Below are 24,917 nucleotides of genomic sequence, written 5' to 3'. Positions count from 1 at the left end.
TCGCACCATCACAACACAATTATTTGCCGAGTCAAAACAAAATGTGTAATTGTGCTTCTGAAGCTTGCTAAAACGCATTGTAAACTTTTCATTGCCTTTACGTTGAGCATTCGTGTATTTGTGGAAATTCTTCCTGGCGACTTTAACTTTCGGCGAGTGATCTTCCTTACGCTAGACGCCGTGCTTCTGGCGCTCTTTTAACATCGGGGCACTGCACAGAGCTTCAAATCCTAATTTGATGTACAAAATTATCGCTATGACTGGGCGGTCAAAGTCAAGTCGGAGTTTTCCCAAAATATCGGCTGGTTTTAGGTCACCATAACCAATTTGAAGGTGTTTTTAGAAGACTTTGTTGACGTTTTTTTCGTACTGGACATAACCTCCATTGTCTTCTTCCGGAAGGCCTTTGATTATAATGTTATTTCGCCCTATTTCATTGTTTATATCGTCCAAGACGTTTAAAAGTCCTTCATTTCTTTTGCATACATTTTTCTTGTCGTTCTCAACGTTGTAGGTGACATTCCAAAGCTTCCATGAAGGTCTCATACGTTGTTTATGGTTCTTGTACTCTGGTTTGGCAGGACTGAGGGCTCGTGATTTTCTGGTTGATTTCTTTTAAACTGGTCAGCGTGTCATCATGACACTTCTTTAAAAATGTGACCACATCATCAATCATAGGCCTCATATTTTTTTTCCATCACCAGCACGTTGCGGAACACAGGGACAACAGAAGCGTCGTCGGCCTAGGGCTAACTACCCGGATAAGACATACTTCAGTGCAAAAACGGCCGTAGCAGAAACGTTTAGGCTTTCAGCTAGGAATGAATGAACAAACGCGAACACGATAAGAACAAAAATCTATACTAGTTCATAAAGATGGATCTGCAGGCCGTAAGTATCAGTACAAAAACAGGAAAGAAACTTTGTACATGAAACAAAAGAGAAATTAGATTAGTCGTCTCCCACTTGGGGCCACAAATCCCATTGACCGATGTTTTAGTCCGGTTTGTATAGTGTTGAAGGTGCTGTCGTTACTGACGTCACGAGTTTGGTTAGCGTCACTTTGGTTAAACGGTGTCACGATCGCTTCGTTCTTAAGTAGTTCGTAAGTGGCCAGGAGGGAGTAAGGGCGAGGCACAACCATCAGTGCTAAAAAGTGAAAAATAACAATAAACACCTCCCACTTGGGACCGGAAGTTCATGTATTGGAGCCAGAAAATGAACAAAAAGTAGAGAAGAGTCAACTTTAACCCAAATTTTCCCCTAAATATGCCGATCAACTTATTCCTACTGTAGCACACTAATGCTGGTTTGCGTCCTCAGCTATAATCTTGGCTCGCATTTTTCTGGCATGCTCAGAAATGTCGACATAGCCTAAAACCCTGTGTAAGCGCTGAATCTTGTTGACTGCGACGTGTTCTCTAATAAATAAAAAAAAGTCCCAACTCGTAAAGGAGCTCTTGGCGAGCACCTAATTCTCATTCCCTACAACACACTTCATAGCGCTTGAAACAGGAGAGAAACGACTTATATAAATGATAGTGTATGTAGTAGGCGTGGAAGAAGAATGGGCTGTGGCTTCTACCCTACCGTTATTACTGGTGTGTTATGGCAGGCCGAGTGTTTCGAGTGCCGTCTTCGCTTCGGAAAAAAAGGCCTCGTCATCTCCGAGCTGCAGTCCTGCCTTGAGCCCTCCAATGTGCTGGAAGGTATGGAAGCAGGGAGGTAGCTTTTTTGATGGGCGCGTGGCGACAATATATGGGGCAGTGTCAGTAACATCATAGTGCGCAATAAAGTGGAGGTACAATTCATGGTACAGGTGTCTGTTTGAAACTAATTCTGATCCACATTCGACGGTCTGCGATAGGGAGAGAAGAGTTGGGAGAGAGATTTTTGAGGCGACCTGCTTGTTCGTGGTACAGGTTTTGGGTGTGGGTTTCAAAGACAGAATGTGCATGACATCAATCCAACGAGCGTCTGCAAAACTCCCCTCTTTCAGTTCTCTTTTTCAGCTCAATTCCTGTTATCGAACTCTTGTGTAATTTCAAGATGAAGGAGAGCTGTGGCTGTGATCATAGCCGCTTCATGTTTACAGGCGACAAAATACGACTTGGTGTCCTGACGATTTAGGTGTTGTGTACGGCGCATAGAAAGTACTCGAAATAAAAAAAAGACTGGAAGTTTCTTTTTCAGAAAGGGACCTCACAATAAAAATGCTTACCACTTGGAGGCTAACAGCTGCGCTGTAAAGTCAAGAGAGAATGGCATATAAGTCCTCATAAAAAAGTGGCCTTGAATAAAAGTCTGTTGCGTGATGATTTTTACATATTGTGAATCATGTTCTTCAGTAGCCAGCATGTGTTCAGCAGTTTCAACCTTCAGATACGGCAAGTGCCATTTACCAGGCAAATGCTTTTCACAGCATCCAATCTCCTCCACTATGTGGATGCAGATAAATTTCTTTCCTTTGTTCATGCACGTTTTGTTCCACCTAAAAAGGCCGTGTGATTTAAAGAGAATTCCGCAGAACCCATACTTTTTGAAAGCCATGGAAGCCTGCAAAATATAAGCCGTGAAAAGATGTCAAGAGAACGTTCCGGTTGAGACCAAACATATCACCAATAAAATGCTGTTTTACGAGATCATTTTTGTTCAAAACAACATCACATCAATCGAGAAGCATTCACAAGTTCTGCAAAGCGGGTGTTACGACATTCACCGGCGATAATGTTTTGGTCCTCTATTATAGTAGCGAGAACAATGATGGACGTATCAGGTTTTGTGACAGACTGGCGGATTTATTATTGCGAGACTGTCACTAGACCTATTCGGAGATGGCTTTCTTTCGTGCGAGGCCTTTGCTATCAGGCATTGTTATTACGTGTGCCTCGAAATATGTCAATTGGGGTAACCGGAAACTGCGATTGAGGCAGGCAAACGCGAGGGCTGGTCTGGTACTCATACGCAGCGTGGCGACAGCTCTAGTGGGAAAGGGAGGCCACTATTACTGCTCTCAAGACTAAAGCAAAATTGTGGTATTTTAGCATGCCCCGCGCCGTTGCAGTGATGATCTTTTTATGCTCTGTCAGAAATCGTATCTTCAACCCTCAAAATTTCCTGCGCTGCCGATACGAGACCTGGCGACAACAAAACGTCCATACATTGGGATATATGGCGGCTACGAAATGTCGTACCTGATCAATAAGGGGGCGAAAAGCAATTCCAGGTTCACAATAAACCAAGAATGCCTTCATTATCAGCAGACACGAAATGAAATTGGTCCAAATAAAGCACGAAAGTTACTATACTCGATTAATTACAACAGTATTTCACATAAGCTCTGGAATTTTTCTGTGGCATTGTCAATACCACAAGGTCTGTGTGGCAAACGCTGAGTGGGCCATGCTGCCGAGATAGCCATCGCCCTAAATTTGTTATGGGGGCAATCCCAGAGAACATTCACGTAAGAATACCCAAACTGGTCCTACCAAGCGACACATCTAATACCACAACCGCCAAAACACGAAATATTTAACTAAACTTCGCAATTTGTAGAAAGTCAACGGATGACGCAAAAAACGATAAGTACCCCGCAGGAGCCAATCAACACCCACGTATCACAGAGCTTGTTGTTCCATAGGCTTACCCACGCCGAATAAAGCAAGACGTAATCACCACGACAGCATGTCGCTCAGCGCTCCCCCTCAAGGATTTCATTGCATCGTAAAGTGTCATTAAATTGCATTTTTATACCACTTTCAGAGAAGTCAGAGAAGCCATTCCACTGATACAAAGGGCGCTTGGGAGAATGATTTCTGGACGGGCCATCTAAAATAAGAAACGATCTGAAGACGGAATGTGCATGACATCAACCGACCGACTGTCTACAAGAGTCTCCCTTTTCAGAAAACAAAAATTCAAATCTACCTCAAAACACACAACAAGCCACGATCATGTTTCTTGCATGAAAGTTCTCATACCATAAATATGGTGTATAGAGCAACCGAGCTGTGTGAATGTACTAAGACAACAATTAACGCATTTCCCAACCAATGCAACATTTGTTGGTACACAACCCTTCTATATAATGGAAGGATTGATACAGGGGTTTAAGACGCATAAGCTTCACATGCGCTGAGGTGGTGCGCCGTAATCGAGGGATCCTGATTAATTTTAACGACTTCCGGATCTTTTCGTGCACCGAAATACGGGACACACGGGCGTTTTCGTATGTCGCCTCCATTAAAAACCGGACACGGCGGCCGGGTTTGAAACCCACGTCTTTGGGCTCAGCAGCACAACGCGTTGGCAACTGAGCCATGCGGCGGGTGACACACAAGAAAAAAAGTATGGGATACCGAGCCACCCTCTTAACAATCACTGTAGCGGAACTATATAATAAAATATACCGCATAATTACAAACTCAAAAAATAAACCCACTGAATTGTTGCCGGCAAAATATTCTCTCACTCGCAATTAGGAAGCTTCACACTACAGCGGCATACGGAACGGAGATTCTGCGAGGGAAAGAATCAGCTGACCGAAAAAACCCCAAACCCACATACCAGGCTCTTCGCGAGATACTTCAAAATACAAAGAACGTGTTTTAACAAACGGGTACAAAAGGAACGTTTAAAAACTAATCGAGAATTTTAACGCTGGAGACCCAGAAACTTCGCTTGTGATTTAGACCAACAAATGCACGGCACCAGTTTACAATGACTTACAGTTGCTAAATGCGTCAAAACACTGCTGTTTTCAACGCAGTCTGTACAGGTAAAAAAACATCCTTAGGAGAGAACGACTCAAACATTATTTATTTTAGTTTTTTGAGACATGACACAAAGTGATGTCCAAGCCATACCGTGATATTCTTTACAGTGCGATGCGCGAGGGGGAGGGATGATGAAGCCGTTGTGGTTTGCGGGAGAGGAAAAGGAAAGGAAAGGCACTGGTGATAATTTGAGCTCGGCAGGGAGCTCACCTGCGTCAACCCAGTGCAGGCGAAGGGAAGTAGAGGAGGAGTGCCAGGATAAAATGGAGAGAGAGACACACACAAACACACACACACAGAGATAGATAGATAGATAGATAGATAGATAGATAGATAGATAGATAGATAGATAGATAGATAGATAGATAGATAGATAGATAGATAGATAGATAGATAGATAGATAGATAGATAGATAGATAGATAGATAGATAGATAGATTGAGAAAGGGAGAGAGAGAGAAAAAGATATATATATATTGCATTTTTCTTTTCTCTTTGTTGTACCACTTGCCAATAACTACTTTTAAACAGGGCGCATTGTAGCGCACTTTTTCTCCCAAAAAAGAGGGAGGACAGTGCATTCCCTCTCATGTGTATGTCTTGCGTTTTTTCTTGTTTTGCTTGTTTTGCTGCCAATAACTACTTTTAAACAGGGCGCATTGTAGCGCGCCTTTTCTCCCAAAAAAGAGGGAGGGCAGTGCATTCCCTCTCATGTGTATGTCTTGCGTTTTTTCTTGTTTTGCTGAATGATGACTTATGATTTCTTTCAAAGAGGGCGCACTGTAGCGCAACTTCCTCCTCTCTCCACACGCACCTATAAAAGCGTTCTGCAGTGTACTGTAAATGTTACCCCGATGAAGACTGGACCACCAGTCGAAACGTTAGTAAACATGTTTGTTTTTGTTTTTTGAGACTTGCGTCGGACTCTACTTTTTGATATTTTTTCTGGACCATTGGAAACTTCTTTTGTTCGACCGTATACTCACCATGGCACCAGCACCGACGACGTCCAAAAGCATTGTGTGGAGATACCCCATACCCCAAGACCACGACTTCAACAGTCATCATCGGCGACTCGCAAACGAAGCACCTCTTCCAGCATTTTGATCCCAACCGCATTGGAACCCCTGCCTTCGTGACACAGTGTGGTGCATGCGTCAGCGATGTGCACGACCTTCTAGACTCCATCCCAGACAGTGCCAAGACTGTTATTCTAAATGTGGGCACCAATGACCTTCCTTCAAAAAAGGCGACGGCCGTGTTCGAAGAATACCGCTCCCTGCTTGACGCGATCACCAGGAAGCGGCCCCAAGTGTCGCGCGTGTACGCCAGCCTAATTCTCCCTAGGAGCACTGATCGCCGTCGTGGCGGCCGAAACCGTTCCCTGGTGACCCGCTGCAATCAGGAAGCTTGCCGCTTCAATCAACTGCTCCGTAACTTCTGCCGCCGTTCCCGAACTACATTCTACCTGGACCATGGCTTGGAGTGGCTCCCGGCGGCACGGGTACTAGCTGCCGATGGACTTCACGTCAGTTTTGAGGGAGTCGCCATCATGGCCAGTCATATCCGGCGCCTGTGTCTTCGAAGACCCAGCGATGATACTACGTGGTGCAGCTTCGCTTCAGCTGATCCATGGAGCCAGACAACCCAGGACTCCCCCCGTCATAATAGGACGCCATCGGTTCCACAGAGACACACGCCATCGGCTCCAGCCGTGGGCCGTCTACCCCAGCCGTCGGCTCCGCACAGACCCCAGCCAAGCCCCCGCCGCTACAACCTTCGGAGCAGCGATGCTGAGCCCTCAACAAGCAACCGCCAAAGTTGACTTCCCACCTTAGACACTGGTAAATCTGCTCCTTTAATCGTGTCTAGGAACTTCCAAAATGCTAGAAAATTGGCAGAAAAACGCATTCGCTTTGAATTGCACGTCACCTCACTCACCCACTATTTGAATGAATCTGCTGTTCCGAAAGGTCTCATGTTGAAATTAGAACCCGCTACGTCTGAATTGTCCCCTCATAACCAAGCTAGATGGAAAAATGTCCTAACTTCTGCATCTCTAGAATTAACCAGTATTGTTTTAGATCACTACAAATCGGAAGTTAAATCTGTGCATGAGCAAGAATCGACTTTGGTGCCTCTTCTCACCAAACATGGATCTGATTCTCTAGCTGTCTTTGAACTCAAGAAAAAGTCTTCAATAGCCACGATGAAGTCTAAAAAAATGTCTCGCGACATGGTCCCTCCTCCGAAGCATTTTGAATTACCCCTCCTATGCCATCATCCTCTAAAATGACCGAGAAGAGTGTCTTCCCCACCAGTAATTAAGTGAACTTGTCCAGTGTTGTGCTGACAGAGATCGAAGTTCGCACACTATCCAAAGGCCTTAGTTTTTGTCCAGCAACGGGAGGTTTCAGCGAATTCCAGCTTCTTAAAGATTTAGACAATTTCGCTCGCAACATGAGATTGCGTGAATTCTTTCATGGGCGCCCTAACACGGACAATGCCGGCTCTTTACCCAGCTCCAAGCACTGGACGCCACCGACTCAGCGCGATAAATGTCTAGATCTATATATTAGAGCAGTACAACATGACGTGCTTGAAGCCTATAAAAAGCAGACGCCTTTTAGACCCAACCTTTCAATTAAAGAGAAAGAATCACTTGAGAAGTTGGCATGTCGCCACCAAATTGTAATCAAGCCCGCTGATAAATGTGGAGCAATAGTGATAATGAATCGAGATGATTACATCAAAGAAGCAGACCGACAATTATCCGACACATCCTTTTATAAAATTCTTCAATCTGATCCAACTTTTGAATATAAAGAAATTGTCAAGGAAAACCTCGAAGCACTACTGGAGGCCAAAGAAATAGACAAAACGACGGTGCGTTCTCTGATACCACTCAGCCCAATAGCCGGCAGGTTCTACCTTTTTCCCAAAATTCACGAGGCACATGTCCCTGGTCGCCCAATCGTATCTGGCATAGGCACGGTTACCGAAAATATTTCCCTCTATGTCGACAACTTAATCAACAAAATTCCCCCTAATTTTCCTTCATACATACGAGATACCAACCACTTTCTCTCTGAAATATTAGACCTTGAGATTCCCAGTGGCTGTCTGCTTGTCACCATGGACGTCACGTCACTATATACCAATATTCCCCACTCTGATGGAATACAAGCGGTGATCCACGCTTACAGTGAATCACGGGAGCCTAAGCCCGTCGAGAATTCCACATTGGCCTTATTACTGAGATTGATTCTTGAGCTAAACAATTTCGAGTTCAATGGCAAACACTATGTTCAAGTCAGTGGTACATCCATGGGCACAAGGATAGGGCCAAATTATGCAAATATTTTCATGGCAGTCCTCGAGGAGGAGTTTCTTGCAAGCATCGACTTGAAGCCATTTTTTTACAAGCGCTTCATCGATGATGTCTTTCTGATTTGGCCACACGGAGAATCCAATCTACTAAGATTTATAGCCGAGTTTAACGCGGTCCACCCTAACATTTCTTTCTCACACCAGTTTTCCGCTACCAGCATCAACTTCCTCGACGTGACGGTATCTGTCTCGCAGAACAAATTAGAGACCACCCTTTACCGAAAACCGACGGACTCCCATCAATATTTGCATTTTCAAAGTAGTCACATTAAGCACTGGAAAACGGGCATACCCTACAGTCAAGCGCACCGCTTCCGCCGGATATGCTCCAAGGAAACAGATTTTCTTTCCAACTGTGAGGGACTAAAAAACGATCTGCTCAAACAAAAGTACCCGCTCCAATTAATTGACGATTCAATTCGCCGAGCAGGAGCGCTGAGCCGCAATGAACTCCTTAACTCGAGGAAGCCAGCCGACCGACGCCCTTCAAGTAACCTAGTTCTCACTCACTCCGCATCTGTGCCGAATGTTTCTGGCATACTTCGAAAGCATCACAACATATTAAATCAAAGTCCTCGACTAGCATCTATATTTTCCGAACCACCACGTGTTGTCTATAGGCGAAACAAAAACCTGCGCGACATTCTGACATCTTCGAGGCTCAACCATTCACCAGTGACCGGTTGTGGGCCCTGCAACAAGCCTCGTTGTCAGGTATGCCCCCACATTACGAAAACAAAAACCGCCTCTAGCACCGCCTCCCACTTCTCTGTAAAACTGAAGGGAAATTTTAACTGTGACAGCGCCAACGTAGTTTACCTGCTTGAGTGCAATACCTGCCACCTGCAATATATTGGCCAGACGGCGAACGCTTTTAGATTAAGGTTCAACAATCATAGGGCACACGCCAAGTCTCTTCCTAACCTTCCTTTGTCCCGTCACGTCGGAATCACGGGTCATTCATTTAATAATTTGAAGGTAACAATAATTGAATCCAATTTCAACAGCAACCACGCACGCGAAGTTCGCGAATCATATATCATATTTAAGTTCAAAACCGCATCCTCTGGGCTGAACGAAGGCGTGGGCGCGTTGACATGTTTGCCACAATAATTACTTGCCTTTCTTCCGTTCGCTTCTTGCGTGACCAATCCTCTTTTTAGGCATACCAGCGCCGGCTTTATCCCTCCAGGTTCACTCAATTAGCCTCTTAGCGCCGGCTTAGCCACATAGCGCCGGCTTCACGTGACACATTCCTAAGACGAAAAGCGAAGGCGCGCTGACGCGTGCTCCCCAGTTCCTTATCTCGTTCTGCCGCTTTTACCCCGCTTCTTCTGTTGACACATTCCTAAGACGAAAAGCGATGACGTGCTGACGCGCGTTACCCACTTCCTTATCTCGTTCTGCCGCCTTTACTCCTTTCTCTTCCCCGCCCCCGCTTCTTCTGTTAATTCCTATGAGGAGAGGCGCCAATTTACCTCCTTCCTAGACGCCCCTTTGCATTTTTCTTTTCTCTTTGTTGTACCACTTGCCAATAACTACTTTTAAACAGGGCGCATTGTAGCGCACCTTTTCTCCCAAAAAAGAGGGAGGACAGTGCATTCCCTCTCATGTGTATGTCTTGCGTTTTTTCTTGTTTTGCTTGTTTTGCTGCCAATAACTACTTTTAAACAGGGCGCATTGTAGCGCGCCTTTTCTCCCAAAAAAGAGGGAGGGCAGTGCATTCCCTCTCATGTGTATGTCTTGCGTTTTTTCTTGTTTTGCTGAATGATGACTTATGATTTCTTTCAAAGAGGGCGCACTGTAGCGCAACTTCCTCCTCTCTCCACACGCACCTATAAAAGCGTTCTGCAGTGTACTGTAAATGTTACTCCGATGAAGACTGGACCACCAGTCGAAACGTTAGTAAACATATTTGTTTTTGTTTTTTGAGACTTGCGTCGGACTCTACTTTTTGATATATATATATATATATATATATATATATATATATATATATATATATATATATATATATATATATATATATATATATATATATATATATATATATATATATATATATATATCTCTATATATATATATATATAGAGAGAGAGAGAGAGAGAGAGAGAGTCCTAGAAAGCTGTCAGTCCGGGCACATTAGTCAGTCACTGCACTCCGGGCTACAGCCACTGTCTGAGGCCAGTCGTCTCCAGGTAATGGAGCAGGTGGGCGAAGACTTCTCGATGGGTTGCCGCAGCCCCCTTCGGGCACAGAAGGTCCTCCATGCCCACACTGGGAAGAACTAGACGCTGGAGCGCTCGGTGGAGGTCTGCTCTCGGTTCCGCGTGGTGGGGGCAGAAGCAGAGTAGGTGGTCAGGGAACGTGTGCTCTGGGAATGAACACTTAGATTCAACCCTTCAGTTTTTTACCCTTTGTTTTTCAGTTGTTCTAAACTACGATATTAGTTGTTCAGTAAAGCTCTTTTTTGTCTGTATCATAAGACGGATGAACAGTTTGGCTGCGCCAAGAACAAAATGTTATGTGGAAACAGACTACATTGGTTCTTTCTTTGCAGCTTGCCAACTAGGTATGTACATTCAAAACGTGAATCCAACCGGTCGCTTTTATGCGATCGCGGGCATACATGACCAGCCTGCTCACCATCTACGGCGAGAATGAGTGAGGAAGCAACGGCGAACCAGTTATTACCCTCGCTTAGTAACGTGGTGACGTATTGTGCAGACTACGTGTGGCCGCAGCCGTGATCGCCTTACTCAAAGGATGACCTGCCGTAATGTAACACCCGCCCTTCATGTACTGCGGCTTCTCAAGGTCACTACGAGGCATTGTATGAGTGGCTCTAGTATGACGTCTCTAGACATGGCGTAGTTGAGTTTGGTTTAAACTGCCAAATGGTCCGGCAAAACCAAGACACTAGAAAACAACAAACTTCTGAAAACTTTCATTTTCACTGTTGGTACGAAGCGGACCAATACCCTATATCTGCGACCTTTCACGCCAACGTCATATGCCACTCAGGCGTGGATAACCTCTAAATAATTTACCTCGGCTGTGCGAAGAAAATCCTCGCTGCAAATTTCTCGATAATCGGTTACGGGCAGTGCTTTGAAGACATCAAGGCTTTATGCAGCAACTCTGTTTCATTACGCTCTATCATCACCATCACCAGCCTATCTACGCCCACTGCAGGGCAAAGGCCTCTCCCATTTATCTCCAATTATCCCGGTCCTGTGCTACCTGCGACCAATTTATCCCCGAAATATTCTTGACCTCACCTCCCTATCTAACTTTCTTGCGCCCCCTGCCACGCTTCCCCTCTCTAGGGATCCACACATTACGCTCTATAAGCACCCAAAACGCCTTTGCCTTGACTGTATTGAGACACAAACGCTGGTGTCATCTACTATATTTTTATGAGTCGAATATGCAAAGACTACTACAGCATGACCCGAGAATATTTCCCCACATAACTTTTACACACAGTGGACGTCTGGCGCAGATCGATGGCTCAAAAAAGCAACATCTGGTGAAATATATCATACGTAACTCCGAAGAAAAGGTGGTCATGCCATAAAAAAGAAAAAAAAAACTGATCTCATAGAGGCCTGCAAGTAGTGTTATTCTGGGGCTTTATTTACTGGGCTACTTCGTCAGAACTTCTAAATCACTCCCAGAGTTTGTTCCCTAGCACAAGGTTCGCGCACTGTTTACGTCGAGCGCAGATCGAAGGTTTTGAAGATCTATACAGGGTAACACAAACGCCACGTGGCCCAAACAAGACGAGATCGTCCCGACAGAACGAAAACAAAATAGACTATGCCGTGAAGGTAGATGTTATCAACGACTCTATTATCGCGCTATTCTTCCCGCGCTCCAAAAGCACGACTCAAAAATATTCCCTCACACAATGTCCAAGCACTCTTGGTGTCAACCGCAGATCTAAGGCGTCCGAGAAATAATAGCAGAATTTCCACGTGGCACCAGCAAAAGGAATTCACTGCAACACAAAAAATTTGATGAGCTACCGCATTCGGGACAATCCGATTCCAGCACTTATTGAAATCATCACAGACTCTTCAAGAAAATAACCATACAAGCCGATATGAACATCGACCCAATCAAAGTGGGGTTGAAAAACTTCAGCATCCAGCAGTGCCGGATTAGGAAACTTTGGGGCCCGAGGCTACTGCGTCCTTGGGGCCCTAATGATGATTATGATGATGACGATGGTTCCGCTTTAATACACGAAAGTTTTCGAAGCCGATGTTATGCTCTCTGATCAGTGAGAAATTATAAGTATTTTACGCTTTCCGGAAATAATTTCTTGGCTTGATTACATAACGAATTTTATCAGGCGTAAAAGCTGCTCCTGTCGGTGCCGCGCAAAAGTTCAGGCAGTCAGTTTTTTTGTCAATCGGTAGGGTCGTTGTCCGGGCGTAACTGGCTGTGGAAGCACGCTGAAGCTTCTCGTCTAGATTCGGGGTCAACGACGGAGGCGAGTATGAGTGGACCTTTTGTTTTGGAGCCCTCAACACGTCTTCCGTGTTTTTCCCGCGCTCCTTCGGGGGCTCCTGTCCTCCTGCATGCCGCTGTGCTCAATCGGGACCAAATATGCGGGCTTCCCTTTGATCCGCGCCATCCGCCGGCTCATTTCAGAGTGAAAAGCGCCCACTGGGACAAAAAGCTTACTGTCCCCTAGTAGTGGCGGAGTTCTGTTTTCAAGGTGGCATCGAAGAGGCCGCACGTAGGATGCGTTTGTAAGTGGACATAGCTTTCGTCATCGCGAAAACAAACAGACGTTGTTGTTACTTTGTTTGGCGTCCACGCCTGAGCTCTTCAAACCCCGTACGCCTGCTGATTCCCCAGCTAGAAGGGGTCCGCTGGGGTCGTGCTGGCCCGGCGGCCTCTGCGTCCACAGGGAGTGGCGCCTAGAGAATTACGCTACGAATGGCGTTGCACGGACATTTAGCTTCGCAACGCTTGTTGCACAGACAGCCTGCAGAGGCTACAGCCCAGAGGCGTGGGCTGAAACCGAACGACACCGCGAGTGGCCTACACAACGTTAGAATATTTAAATAGCCATATATACGCTGACCATTCAGTGAGAAATGTCGAGTCGATATCAATCACGCCTATGTGATTCAACTAATCAACCAGCTTTATTAAACGGGTCGTCAGCGCAATGAACTTCCCTGTCAAACGCTATACATTGAATTTTCTGGCAGAAACTGTGTATTAGCTCCTAGGGCAGTGGTTAAGTTGTCAATAATTACATATATAACGTCACTTAGGCTTAAACAATTTACAATGTTCCTAAGATTTTATTTCATTATCCTCATGCCGGAACCTCTCTTATGCCGAAACGGGCGCGCGCCGAAATGTCTGCGTACTTAGATGTCCGTGTACCGAAAAGACTACCGAAACGACCTGCGCCGGAAAAGACAGGAGCCGAGCTCGAGGACTTTTTTATGTGGCTTCTTAGGCCCGGCAAGCTCTGTACCCATGACTTTTGGTTGGTCTGAGACATCTCATAAATCTCGGGAAAGCAAGGAAGTGGAGTAGGACTAACTAATTTAAATTGAAATCAACTCGAAGGTCGTCAACCATAAAGTAAGGGTCATCAACCTACACCTCCACACCTGTCACGAGTTAGTCATCTTCGGTGTGAAGGTGAGGTTGAAGCTTCTACCTTCAACTTTCAACGCAGGCAGCGAGCACACTGAAGATATTTTTTTTTCATATGATCGAGCGGGGCCCCTGACAGCTGGGGGCCCGGTGCTGCAGCTCGCGTAGCCCCAACCTTATTCCGGCCATGCCATCCAGGAATTACGTAAAAAAGAGGTGATATCCAGGTCAATAAAGTAAGGCGTGCAAAAATGACTGATTAATATAAAAAAAATCAGCCGCGGTGGCTCAGTGGTTAAAGCGTGTGGCTGCTGAGCACGAAGTCATGGGTTTGATTCCCGGCCGCGGCGGCCGCTTTTGTGATGGAGGCGAAAAGCAAAAACGCCGGTGTGTACGAGATTTCAGCGCACGTAAAAGATCCCCAGGTGGTCAAAATTATTCCGGAGCCCTCCAGTACGGCGCGCCTAATCGCCTGCGTTGCGTTGGCACGCTAAACCCTAAAATCAATCAATCAATCAACGGTTATCTAAAAGAAAACAAAATCTGCAACAAAGAACTTCACTGATGCCTTCAAAAACATACAAAAAGTTTGCGAAGTACAAATCGGACATACAAAAAAATTGGCCTTTTGCAAATACAATGCAGACAGGCAAGAAACGTTGTCAAGCGGAGGTGTCGAAAAGAACTCGACAATTTGATAACGACAGTCAAGTTATGGACCAGACAAGTTACCGAGACGAGTTTAAGACCGGAACCAGAAAACTGCATACTTGAAGACATCAAGGTTAAAGAAACTTCAAAGGGTGGAGAGTGCTTATTAGCCATTTTGTAGTCTCAAAACTGCATTCTAATATGAAAGTACATTGAAGTATTGTAGACCCACTGCTGCTTCAATCGCACGTTTATCCCAGATGTTCATAGTGCATAACGTTTATCTACCTTAAAATTGCGGCCGCGATGAATCGGTGAATTCTTGTGCGTTGGAAAGACATCATAATCAGAAGTAGAATAGAATGCCAATAAAAAGTGCCAGGAAGGAACAATTATGATGGCTAGCAGAAGGAAACCTGTACCAGGAACATGTGAACAGGGCGCCAGGCTGCCTAAATAACATTTAAAGAGTAACGTGTGTGCATAATGTTATTCCGTATTTTTGGTAAAGTTGCTTCCAAATTTGTGTGCGCGGCACAATCGAGTCTTTGAAGCGTGGTAAGACGAGCTTATTCCGCTTCAAAACAGCCATAATAAATGCCACTTATGGTAATTAGTTCAAAACTTTAACTAACTATATTCCGAATCAATACGTGAACATCTTTTTCGAATTTTCATACCTCAAATATTCTGCGCGTAACCATTGGGGAACGCTACAATCGTAAAAATATGCTATACTCTAGGTTAAGCCAGATGCGTTTTCAGCGGTATTACATAAAAAAAAAGAAACCTTCAAGCAAATAATTTCAGAATATGCATGTTTTGTGACGAAATATAGATTTTTGTTTATATTGATAAAATACTTGCTTAAATAACAAGTACGATTGAACACACATGATGTTTCTGTAACAGGACATAAAATTTTTTGATTAATTTTTTGTTCACTTTATGGCTGGTGGGCAATAAGAGAAAGTTATCGTCCATTTAATGTCCATGTAATTCTTTTTATCCACGGTGATTATCTACGAGAGGCGCGGTTTAAAGATGACCACGGTGAGCTTACCTTGGCTCTTGGGAACGGAATATCTAAATCACCCCAATCATGAAGCAGCTGCGTCATCACGCTATTGAAAGACCCAAAGAATTCTGAGAGTTTTTTCGGGTTTTTCAAAATATTCCGGAAACGACTTGACTTTGCAAATGATAGGTTCCAAAAAAGCGTCTCCTCGGAATTGCAGCGATCTGGAACTACAACATTTCAAGTTTTTTGCGTAGCTACGAAGAGGGTCTGCACTGTATATCCACCAATCTCTTTGTACAGATACCTAGTGGCTAGTGCAGTGTAGACCTGTAGGTAAGTGCTGCATTGCAGAGAGCAATGCACCCTTTATAAACATCGAGTGGCTATTTATATCTGATTACAATGTCAGTCTGATTCCCAAATATGGGTGAAACCGTAGAGATCTTTACGTAGTTAATGGTGCAGCCAATATTCACCACACCAACAGAACGCCGGCTCTATGCACACTGGCCGACCGGTGGATGGAATTATATATGGCTTGTTCTTTCTGAAAAAGAAATGAAAGCATGAACTGATTTCTCGACTGAACATATGGCCGCGGTCGACACTGTACGTTAATGGGGCATGAGGAATCGTGCGCTAGGCACTGCAGCACCCTATGAATTCTTCTTGATGTTGTGGTAGATGCCCTGTAGCTACAGAGTGACTTCAGTCTTTCATTGTGACTTTTGTCTGCACCCTGTTTCCCCGCTACTGACCTGATGCTTACACTATAGAATTCCCGCGCAAGCGCAACGAAAAGGCAGAAAAGAGTGTTCCGAATAGGTACCCTTCTACGCGCCAGCCAAAACATTTCAGGATTAGCTGCTGTAACTGTTAAAGCAAACATACCCGGCCCTATATTAGCAGGAAATTTTTTTCTCTCTCTCTCTATCTCCTCTCTCTCTCTCTCTCTCTCTCTCTCTCTCTCTCTATATATATATATATATATATATATATTGTAGAACAGAGACGTACGGGACGAGGGATTCCGTAAGGACACATATCAAAGTTGCAGTCCTCATTGCCAGTGCTGTTTGGCGTTTTTTTAACAGTGTTTTATAGTGCCGAATGAGCCATGATTGCCTTTTTTTTTTTTTTATGCAGGAACAAATAATTGAAAATTCAAGTCGAGAAAAAATGCGCCGTTTTTTCCGGAAGCGGGAATCGAACCCACAACCTCCGCATAACGCGTGCGGTGCTCTACCATTGAGCTAGTTCCGCGGCGACTTCTCTCTCGACTATAGCGCGGGGTTTTGTATTTACGACTGCTCAGAGCCCGGTCAACTAGCGCCGCCCCTCGACCACCGCGGGAAGACGTAGAACGTCTTTTTCCCAGCGGCCGCACGTAAGACGTGGTCGGAAGTCGGGGATAGCCAAAGGCATTTCAGACTGCTGAAGCCAGAACCCTCGTAATGCATTTTGTAGAACAGAGACGTACGGGACGAGGGATTCCGTAAGGACACATATCAAAGTTGCAGTCCTCATTGCCAGTGCTGTTTGGCGTTTTTTTAACAGTGTTTTATAGTGCCGAATGAGCCATGATTGCCTTTTTTTTTTTTATGCAGGAACAAATAATTGAAAATTCAAGTCGAGAAAAAATGCGCCGTTTTTTCCGGAAGCGGGAATCGAACCCACAACCTCCGCATAACGCGTGCGGTGCTCTACCATTGAGCTAGTTCCGCGGCGACTTCTCTCTCGACTATAGCGCGGGGTTTTGTATTTACGACTGCTCAGAGCCCGGTCAACTAGCGCCGCCCCTCGACCACCGCGGGAAGACGTAGAACGTCTTTTTCCCAGCGGCCGCACGTAAGACGTGGTCGGAAGTCGGGGATAGCCAAAGGCATTTCAGACTGCTGAAGCCAGAACCCTCGTAATGCATTTTGTAGAACAGAGACGTACGGGACGAGGGATTCCGTAAGGACACATATCAAAGTTGCAGTCCTCATTGCCAGTGCTGTTTGGCGTTTTTTTAACAGTGTTTTATAGTGCCGAATGAGCCATGATTGCCTTTTTTTTTTTTTTTTTATGCAGGAACAAATAATTGAAAATTCAAGTCGAGAAAAAATGCGCCGTTTTTTCCGGAAGCGGGAATCGAACCCACAACCTCCGCATAACGCGTGCGGTGCTCTACCATTGAGCTAGTTCCGCGGCGACTTCTCTCTCGACTATAGCGCGGGGTTTTGTATTTACGACTGCTCAGAGCCCGGTCAACTAGCGCCGCCCCTCGACCACCGCGGGAAGACGTAGAACGTCTTTTTCCCAGCGGCCGCACGTAAGACGTGGTCGGAAGTCGGGGATAGCCAAAGGCATTTCAGACTGCTGAAGCCAGAACCCTCGTAATGCATTTTGTAGAACAGAGACGTACGGGACGAGGGATTCCGTAAGGACACATATCAAAGTTGCAGTCCTCATTGCCAGTGCTGTTTGGCGTTTTTTTAACAGTGTTTTATAGTGCCGAATGAGCCATGATTGCCTTTTTTTTTTTTTATGCAGGAACAAATAATTGAAAATTCAAGTCGAGAAAAAATGCGCCGTTTTTTCCGGAAGCGGGAATCGAACCCACAACCTCCGCATAACGCGTGCGGTGCTCTACCATTGAGCTAGTTCCGCGGCGACTTCTCTCTCGACTATAGCGCGGGGTTTTGTATTTACGACTGCTCAGAGCCCGGTCAACTAGCGCCGCCCCTCGACCACCGCGGGAAGACGTAGAACGTCTTTTTCCCAGCGGCCGCACGTAAGACGTGGTCGGAAGTCGGGGATAGCCAAAGGCATTTCAGACTGCTGAAGCCAGAACCCTCGTAATGCATTTTGTAGAACAGAGACGTACGGGACGAGGGATTCCGTAAGGACACATATCAAAGTTGCAGTCCTCATTGCCAGTGCTGTTTGGCGTTTTTTTAACAGTGTTTTATAGTGCCGAATGAGCCATGATTGCCTTTTTTTTTTTTATGCAGGAACAAATAATTGAAAATTCAAGTCGAGAAAAAATGCGCCGTTTTTTCCGGAAGCGGGAATCGAACCCACAACCTCCGCATAACGCGTGCGGTGCTCTACCATTGAGCTAGTTCCGCGGCGACTTCTCTCTCGACTATAGCGCGGGGTTTTGTATTTACGACTGCTCAGAGCCCGGTCAACTAGCGCCGCCCCTCGACCACCGCGGGAAGACGTAGAACGTCTTTTTCCCAGCGGCCGCACGTAAGACGTGGTCGGAAGTCGGGGATAGCCAAAGGCATTTCAGACTGCTGAAGCCAGAACCCTCGTAATGCATTTTGTAGAACAGAGACGTACGGGACGAGGGATTCCGTAAGGACACATATCAAAGTTGCAGTCCTCATTGCCAGTGCTGTTTGGCGTTTTTTTAACAGTGTTTTATAGTGCCGAATGAGCCATGATTGCCTTTTTTTTTTTTTATGCAGGAACAAATAATTGAAAATTCAAGTCGAGAAAAAATGCGCCGTTTTTTCCGGAAGCGGGAATCGAACCCACAACCTCCGCATAACGCGTGCGGTGCTCTACCATTGAGCTAGTTCCGCGGCGACTTCTCTCTCGACTATAGCGCGGGGTTTTGTATTTACGACTGCTCAGAGCCCGGTCAACTAGCGCCGCCCCTCGACCACCGCGGGAAGACGTAGAACGTCTTTTTCCCAGCGGCCGCACGTAAGACGTGGTCGGAAGTCGGGGATAGCCAAAGGCATTTCAGACTGCTGAAGCCAGAACCCTCGTAATGCATTTTGTAGAACAGAGACGTACGGGACGAGGGATTCCGTAAGGACACATATCAAAGTTGCAGTCCTCATTGCCAGTGCTGTTTGGCGTTTTTTTAACAGTGTTTTATAGTGCCGAATGAGCCATGATTGCCTTTTTTTTTTTTATGCAGGAACAAATAATTGAAAATTCAAGTCGAGAAAAAATGCGCCGTTTTTTCCGGAAGCGGGAATCGAACCCACAACCTCCGCATAACGCGTGCGGTGCTCTACCATTGAGCTAGTTCCGCGGCGACTTCTCTCTCGACTATAGCGCGGGGTTTTGTATTTACGACTGCTCAGAGCCCGGTCAACTAGCGCCGCCCCTCGACCACCGCGGGAAGACGTAGAACGTCTTTTTCCCAGCGGCCGCACGTAAGACGTGGTCGGAAGTCGGGGATAGCCAAAGGCATTTCAGACTGCTGAAGCCAGAACCCTCGTAATGCATTTTGTAGAACAGAGACGTACGGGACGAGGGATTCCGTAAGGACACATATCAAAGTTGCAGTCCTCATTGCCAGTGCTGTTTGGCGTTTTTTTAACAGTGTTTTATAGTGCCGAATGAGCCATGATTGCCTTTTTTTTTTTTATGCAGGAACAAATAATTGAAAATTCAAGTCGAGAAAAAATGCGCCGTTTTTTCCGGAAGCGGGAATCGAACCCACAACCTCCGCATAACGCGTGCGGTGCTCTACCATTGAGCTAGTTCCGCGGCGACTTCTCTCTCGACTATAGCGCGGGGTTTTGTATTTACGACTGCTCAGAGCCCGGTCAACTAGCGCCGCCCCTCGACCACCGCGGGAAGACGTAGAACGTCTTTTTCCCAGCGGCCGCACGTAAGACGTGGTCGGAAGTCGGGGATAGCCAAAGGCATTTCAGACTGCTGAAGCCAGAACCCTCGTAATGCATTTTGTAGAACAGAGACGTACGGGACGAGGGATTCCGTAAGGACACATATCAAAGTTGCAGTCCTCATTGCCAGTGCTGTTTGGCGTTTTTTTAACAGTGTTTTATAGTGCCGAATGAGCCATGATTGCCTTTTTTTTTTTTTTTTTTTTTATGCAGGAACAAATAATTGAAAATTCAAGTCGAGAAAAAATGCGCCGTTTTTTCCGGAAGCGGGAATCGAACCCACAACCTCCGCATAACGCGTGCGGTGCTCTACCATTGAGCTAGTTCCGCGGCGACTTCTCTCTCGACTATAGCGCGGGGTTTTGTATTTACGACTGCTCAGAGCCCGGTCAACTAGCGCCGCCCCTCGACCACCGCGGGAAGACGTAGAACGTCTTTTTCCCAGCGGCCGCACGTAAGACGTGGTCGGAAGTCGGGGATAGCCAAAGGCATTTCAGACTGCTGAAGCCAGAACCCTCGTAATGCATTTTGTAGAACAGAGACGTACGGGACGAGGGATTCCGTAAGGACACATATCAAAGTTGCAGTCCTCATTGCCAGTGCTGTTTGGCGTTTTTTTAACAGTGTTTTATAGTGCCGAATGAGCCATGATTGCCTTTTTTTTTTTTATGCAGGAACAAATAATTGAAAATTCAAGTCGAGAAAAAATGCGCCGTTTTTTCCGGAAGCGGGAATCGAACCCACAACCTCCGCATAACGCGTGCGGTGCTCTACCATTGAGCTAGTTCCGCGGCGACTTCTCTCTCGACTATAGCGCGGGGTTTTGTATTTACGACTGCTCAGAGCCCGGTCAACTAGCGCCGCCCCTCGACCACCGCGGGAAGACGTAGAACGTCTTTTTCCCAGCGGCCGCACGTAAGACGTGGTCGGAAGTCGGGGATAGCCAAAGGCATTTCAGACTGCTGAAGCCAGAACCCTCGTAATGCATTTTGTAGAACAGAGACGTACGGGACGAGGGATTCCGTAAGGACACATATCAAAGTTGCAGTCCTCATTGCCAGTGCTGTTTGGCGTTTTTTTAACAGTGTTTTATAGTGCCGAATGAGCCATGATTGCCTTTTTTTTTTTTTATGCAGGAACAAATAATTGAAAATTCAAGTCGAGAAAAAATGCGCCGTTTTTTCCGGAAGCGGGAATCGAACCCACAACCTCCGCATAACGCGTGCGGTGCTCTACCATTGAGCTAGTTCCGCGGCGACTTCTCTCTCGACTATAGCGCGGGGTTTTGTATTTACGACTGCTCAGAGCCCGGTCAACTAGCGCCGCCCCTCGACCACCGCGGGAAGACGTAGAACGTCTTTTTCCCAGCGGCCGCACGTAAGACGTGGTCGGAAGTCGGGGATAGCCAAAGGCATTTCAGACTGCTGAAGCCAGAACCCTCGTAATGCATTTTGTAGAACAGAGACGTACGGGACGAGGGATTCCGTAAGGACACATATCAAAGTTGCAGTCCTCATTGCCAGTGCTGTTTGGCGTTTTTTTAACAGTGTTTTATAGTGCCGAATGAGCCATGATTGCCTTTTTTTTTTTTTTATGCAGGAACAAATAATTGAAAATTCAAGTCGAGAAAAAATGCGCCGTTTTTTCCGGAAGCGGGAATCGAACCCACAACCTCCGCATAACGCGTGCGGTGCTCTACCATTGAGCTAGTTCCGCGGCGACTTCTCTCTCGACTATAGCGCGGGGTTTTGTATTTACGACTGCTCAGAGCCCGGTCAACTAGCGCCGCCCCTCGACCACCGCGGGAAGACGTAGAACGTCTTTTTCCCAGCGGCCGCACGTAAGACGTGGTCGGAAGTCGGGGATAGCCAAAGGCATTTCAGACTGCTGAAGCCAGAACCCTCGTAATGCATTTTGTAGAACAGAGACGTACGGGACGAGGGATTCCGTAAGGACACATATCAAAGTTGCAGTCCTCATTGCCAGTGCTGTTTGGCGTTTTTTTAACAGTGTTTTATAGTGCCGAATGAGCCATGATTGCCTTTTTTTTTTTTTATGCAGGAACAAATAATTGAAAATTCAAGTCGAGAAAAAATGCGCCGTTTTTTCCGGAAGCGGGAATCGAACCCACAACCTCCGCATAACGCGTGCGGTGCTCTACCATTGAGCTAGTTCCGCGGCGACTTCTCTCTCGACTATAGCGCGGGGTTTTGTATTTACGACTGCTCAGAGCCCGGTCAACTAGCGCCGCCCCTCGACCACCGCGGGAAGACGTAGAACGTCTTTTTCCCAGCGGCCGCACGTAAGACGTGGTCGGAAGTCGGGGATAGCCAAAGGCATTTCAGACTGCTGAAGCCAGAACCCTCGTAATGCATTTTGTAGAACAGAGACGTACGGGACGAGGGATTCCGTAAGGACACATATCAAAGTTGCAGTCCTCATTGCCAGTGCTGTTTGGCGTTTTTTTAACAGTGTTTTATAGTGCCGAATGAGCCATGATTGCCTTTTTTTTTTTTATGCAGGAACAAATAATTGAAAATTCAAGTCGAGAAAAAATGCGCCGTTTTTTCCGGAAGCGGGAATCGAACCCACAACCTCCGCATAACGCGTGCGGTGCTCTACCATTGAGCTAGTTCCGCGGCGACTTCTCTCTCGACTATAGCGCGGGGTTTTGTATTTACGACTGCTCAGAGCCCGGTCAACTAGCGCCGCCCCTCGACCACCGCGGGAAGACGTAGAACGTCTTTTTCCCAGCGGCCGCACGTAAGACGTGGTCGGAAGTCGGGGATAGCCAAAGGCATTTCAGACTGCTGAAGCCAGAACCCTCGTAATGCATTTTGTAGAACAGAGACGTACGGGACGAGGGATTCCGTAAGGACACATATCAAAGTTGCAGTCCTCATTGCCAGTGCTGTTTGGCGTTTTTTTAACAGTGTTTTATAGTGCCGAATGAGCCATGATTGCCTTTTTTTTTTTATGCAGGAACAAATAATTGAAAATTCAAGTCGAGAAAAAATGCGCCGTTTTTTCCGGAAGCGGGAATCGAACCCACAACCTCCGCATAACGCGTGCGGTGCTCTACCATTGAGCTAGTTCCGCGGCGACTTCTCTCTCGACTATAGCGCGGGGTTTTGTATTTACGACTGCTCAGAGCCCGGTCAACTAGCGCCGCCCCTCGACCACCGCGGGAAGACGTAGAACGTCTTTTTCCCAGCGGCCGCACGTAAGACGTGGTCGGAAGTCGGGGATAGCCAAAGGCATTTCAGACTGCTGAAGCCAGAACCCTCGTAATGCATTTTGTAGAACAGAGACGTACGGGACGAGGGATTCCGTAAGGACACATATCAAAGTTGCAGTCCTCATTGCCAGTGCTGTTTGGCGTTTGTTTAACAGTGTTTTATAGTGCCGAATGAGCCATGATTGCCTTTTTTTTTTTTTTATGCAGGAACAAATAATTGAAAATTCAAGTCGAGAAAAAATGCGCCGTTTTTTCCGGAAGCGGGAATCGAACCCACAACCTCCGCATAACGCGTGCGGTGCTCTACCATTGAGCTAGTTCCGCGGCGACTTCTCTCTCGACTATAGCGCGGGGTTTTGTATTTACGACTGCTCAGAGCCCGGTCAACTAGCGCCGCCCCTCGACCACCGCGGGAAGACGTAGAACGTCTTTTTCCCAGCGGCCGCACGTAAGACGTGGTCGGAAGTCGGGGATAGCCAAAGGCATTTCAGACTGCTGAAGCCAGAACCCTCGTAATGCATTTTGTAGAACAGAGACGTACGGGACGAGGGATTCCGTAAGGACACATATCAAAGTTGCAGTCCTCATTGCCAGTGCTGTTTGGCGTTTTTTTAACAGTGTTTTATAGTGCCGAATGAGCCATGATTGCCTTTTTTTTTTTTTATGCAGGAACAAATAATTGAAAATTCAAGTCGAGAAAAAATGCGCCGTTTTTTCCGGAAGCGGGAATCGAACCCACAACCTCCGCATAACGCGTGCGGTGCTCTACCATTGAGCTAGTTCCGCGGCGACTTCTCTGCAGTCCGGAAATGCTAATAGGTATTCGCGACATCTGACCACGTCTTCCGTGGCGGCCTCTGGGAAAAGCACGTTATACGGCTCCCGCGGTATTGGAGGGGCGGCACTAGTTGACCGGCATCAGGGGAGTTTCAAATATAAACCCCCGCTGTAAAGTCGAGAGAGGAGCCGCGAGAGGGGCGGGCTTAGCACACCTGTTTTTTCGACAACTTGTCACCAGATTTATGTTTCTTCGCGATGCGAGTGATGCCTTTCCTCACCCATTTCTTCAAAGTTTTTGGCGGCTTCACTCCCGCAGTTTGTTGTTTCTAGTGGTGATGAACGTTACACGGTGAAAGGTCACCTCAAGGAAACCGTGAATCTTTGAGATTCCTCTGTGTAAGGGTTTTTCTTGAGTACCTTCCAAGTGTTTCAAGAAACCGTCTGTCAGAAGATCTAAGAGATGTGCTTTTTCCAGTACAGCTGTACAGAACTATGTACCGCATTGGGCCAGTGAAAGATGTACTGTCTCGCAAAAAAAAAGATGGCACTCCAAGCATGTATGAAAACATTCTTTTTTAAGTTTCATTCGGGAACTCTTCTAGTGGAAACATGGATGGCTGAAAAAGAGTGGTGTCGGCCATGGGCGACAGTTTACCTTTCGTGCAAGAAACCCGAAACAACAGACCACGTTTTATTATACTGCGGCGCTGCCGACTTTTTTTTTGGATCTACTTTAGCGTACCCTATGAAAAAGAGTTGCCTGTGACACCGCATGGAATGCGTTTCATTCCAGT

The 24,917-nt window shown here is 46.3% G+C and overlaps 1 protein-coding gene and 1 non-coding gene across 2 annotated transcripts in view; both read left to right on the top strand.

Annotated features, from left to right (window-relative positions):
* Positions 1–876: 876 nt before the first annotated feature.
* LOC144143357 (uncharacterized) overlaps positions 877–24,917 on the top strand; it is a 71,365-nt gene continuing 47,324 nt past the window's right edge. Inside the window, exons 1-3 of the mRNA XM_077675126.1 lie at positions 877–891; positions 1,616–1,709; positions 5,837–6,208. Of these exons, the coding sequence (XP_077531252.1) occupies positions 877–891; positions 1,616–1,709; positions 5,837–6,208 (481 nt within the window). The remainder of the gene's footprint in view (positions 892–1,615; positions 1,710–5,836; positions 6,209–24,917) is intronic.
* Trnas-gcu (transfer RNA serine (anticodon GCU)) lies at positions 14,074–14,146 on the top strand. Its single transcript has one exon. It is a non-coding gene; the product is annotated as a tRNA-Ser (tRNA).

The sequence above is a fragment of the Haemaphysalis longicornis genome, unplaced genomic scaffold, assembly GCF_048455015.1.
Source record: "Haemaphysalis longicornis isolate Haplotype H1 unplaced genomic scaffold, Haemaphysalis longicornis Haplotype H1 scaffold_6, whole genome shotgun sequence".
Taxonomy (NCBI): Eukaryota; Metazoa; Arthropoda; class Arachnida; order Ixodida; family Ixodidae; genus Haemaphysalis; species Haemaphysalis longicornis.
Note: the sequence above shows the minus strand (reverse complement) of the source record. Positions and strands in the feature narration are given on the sequence as shown.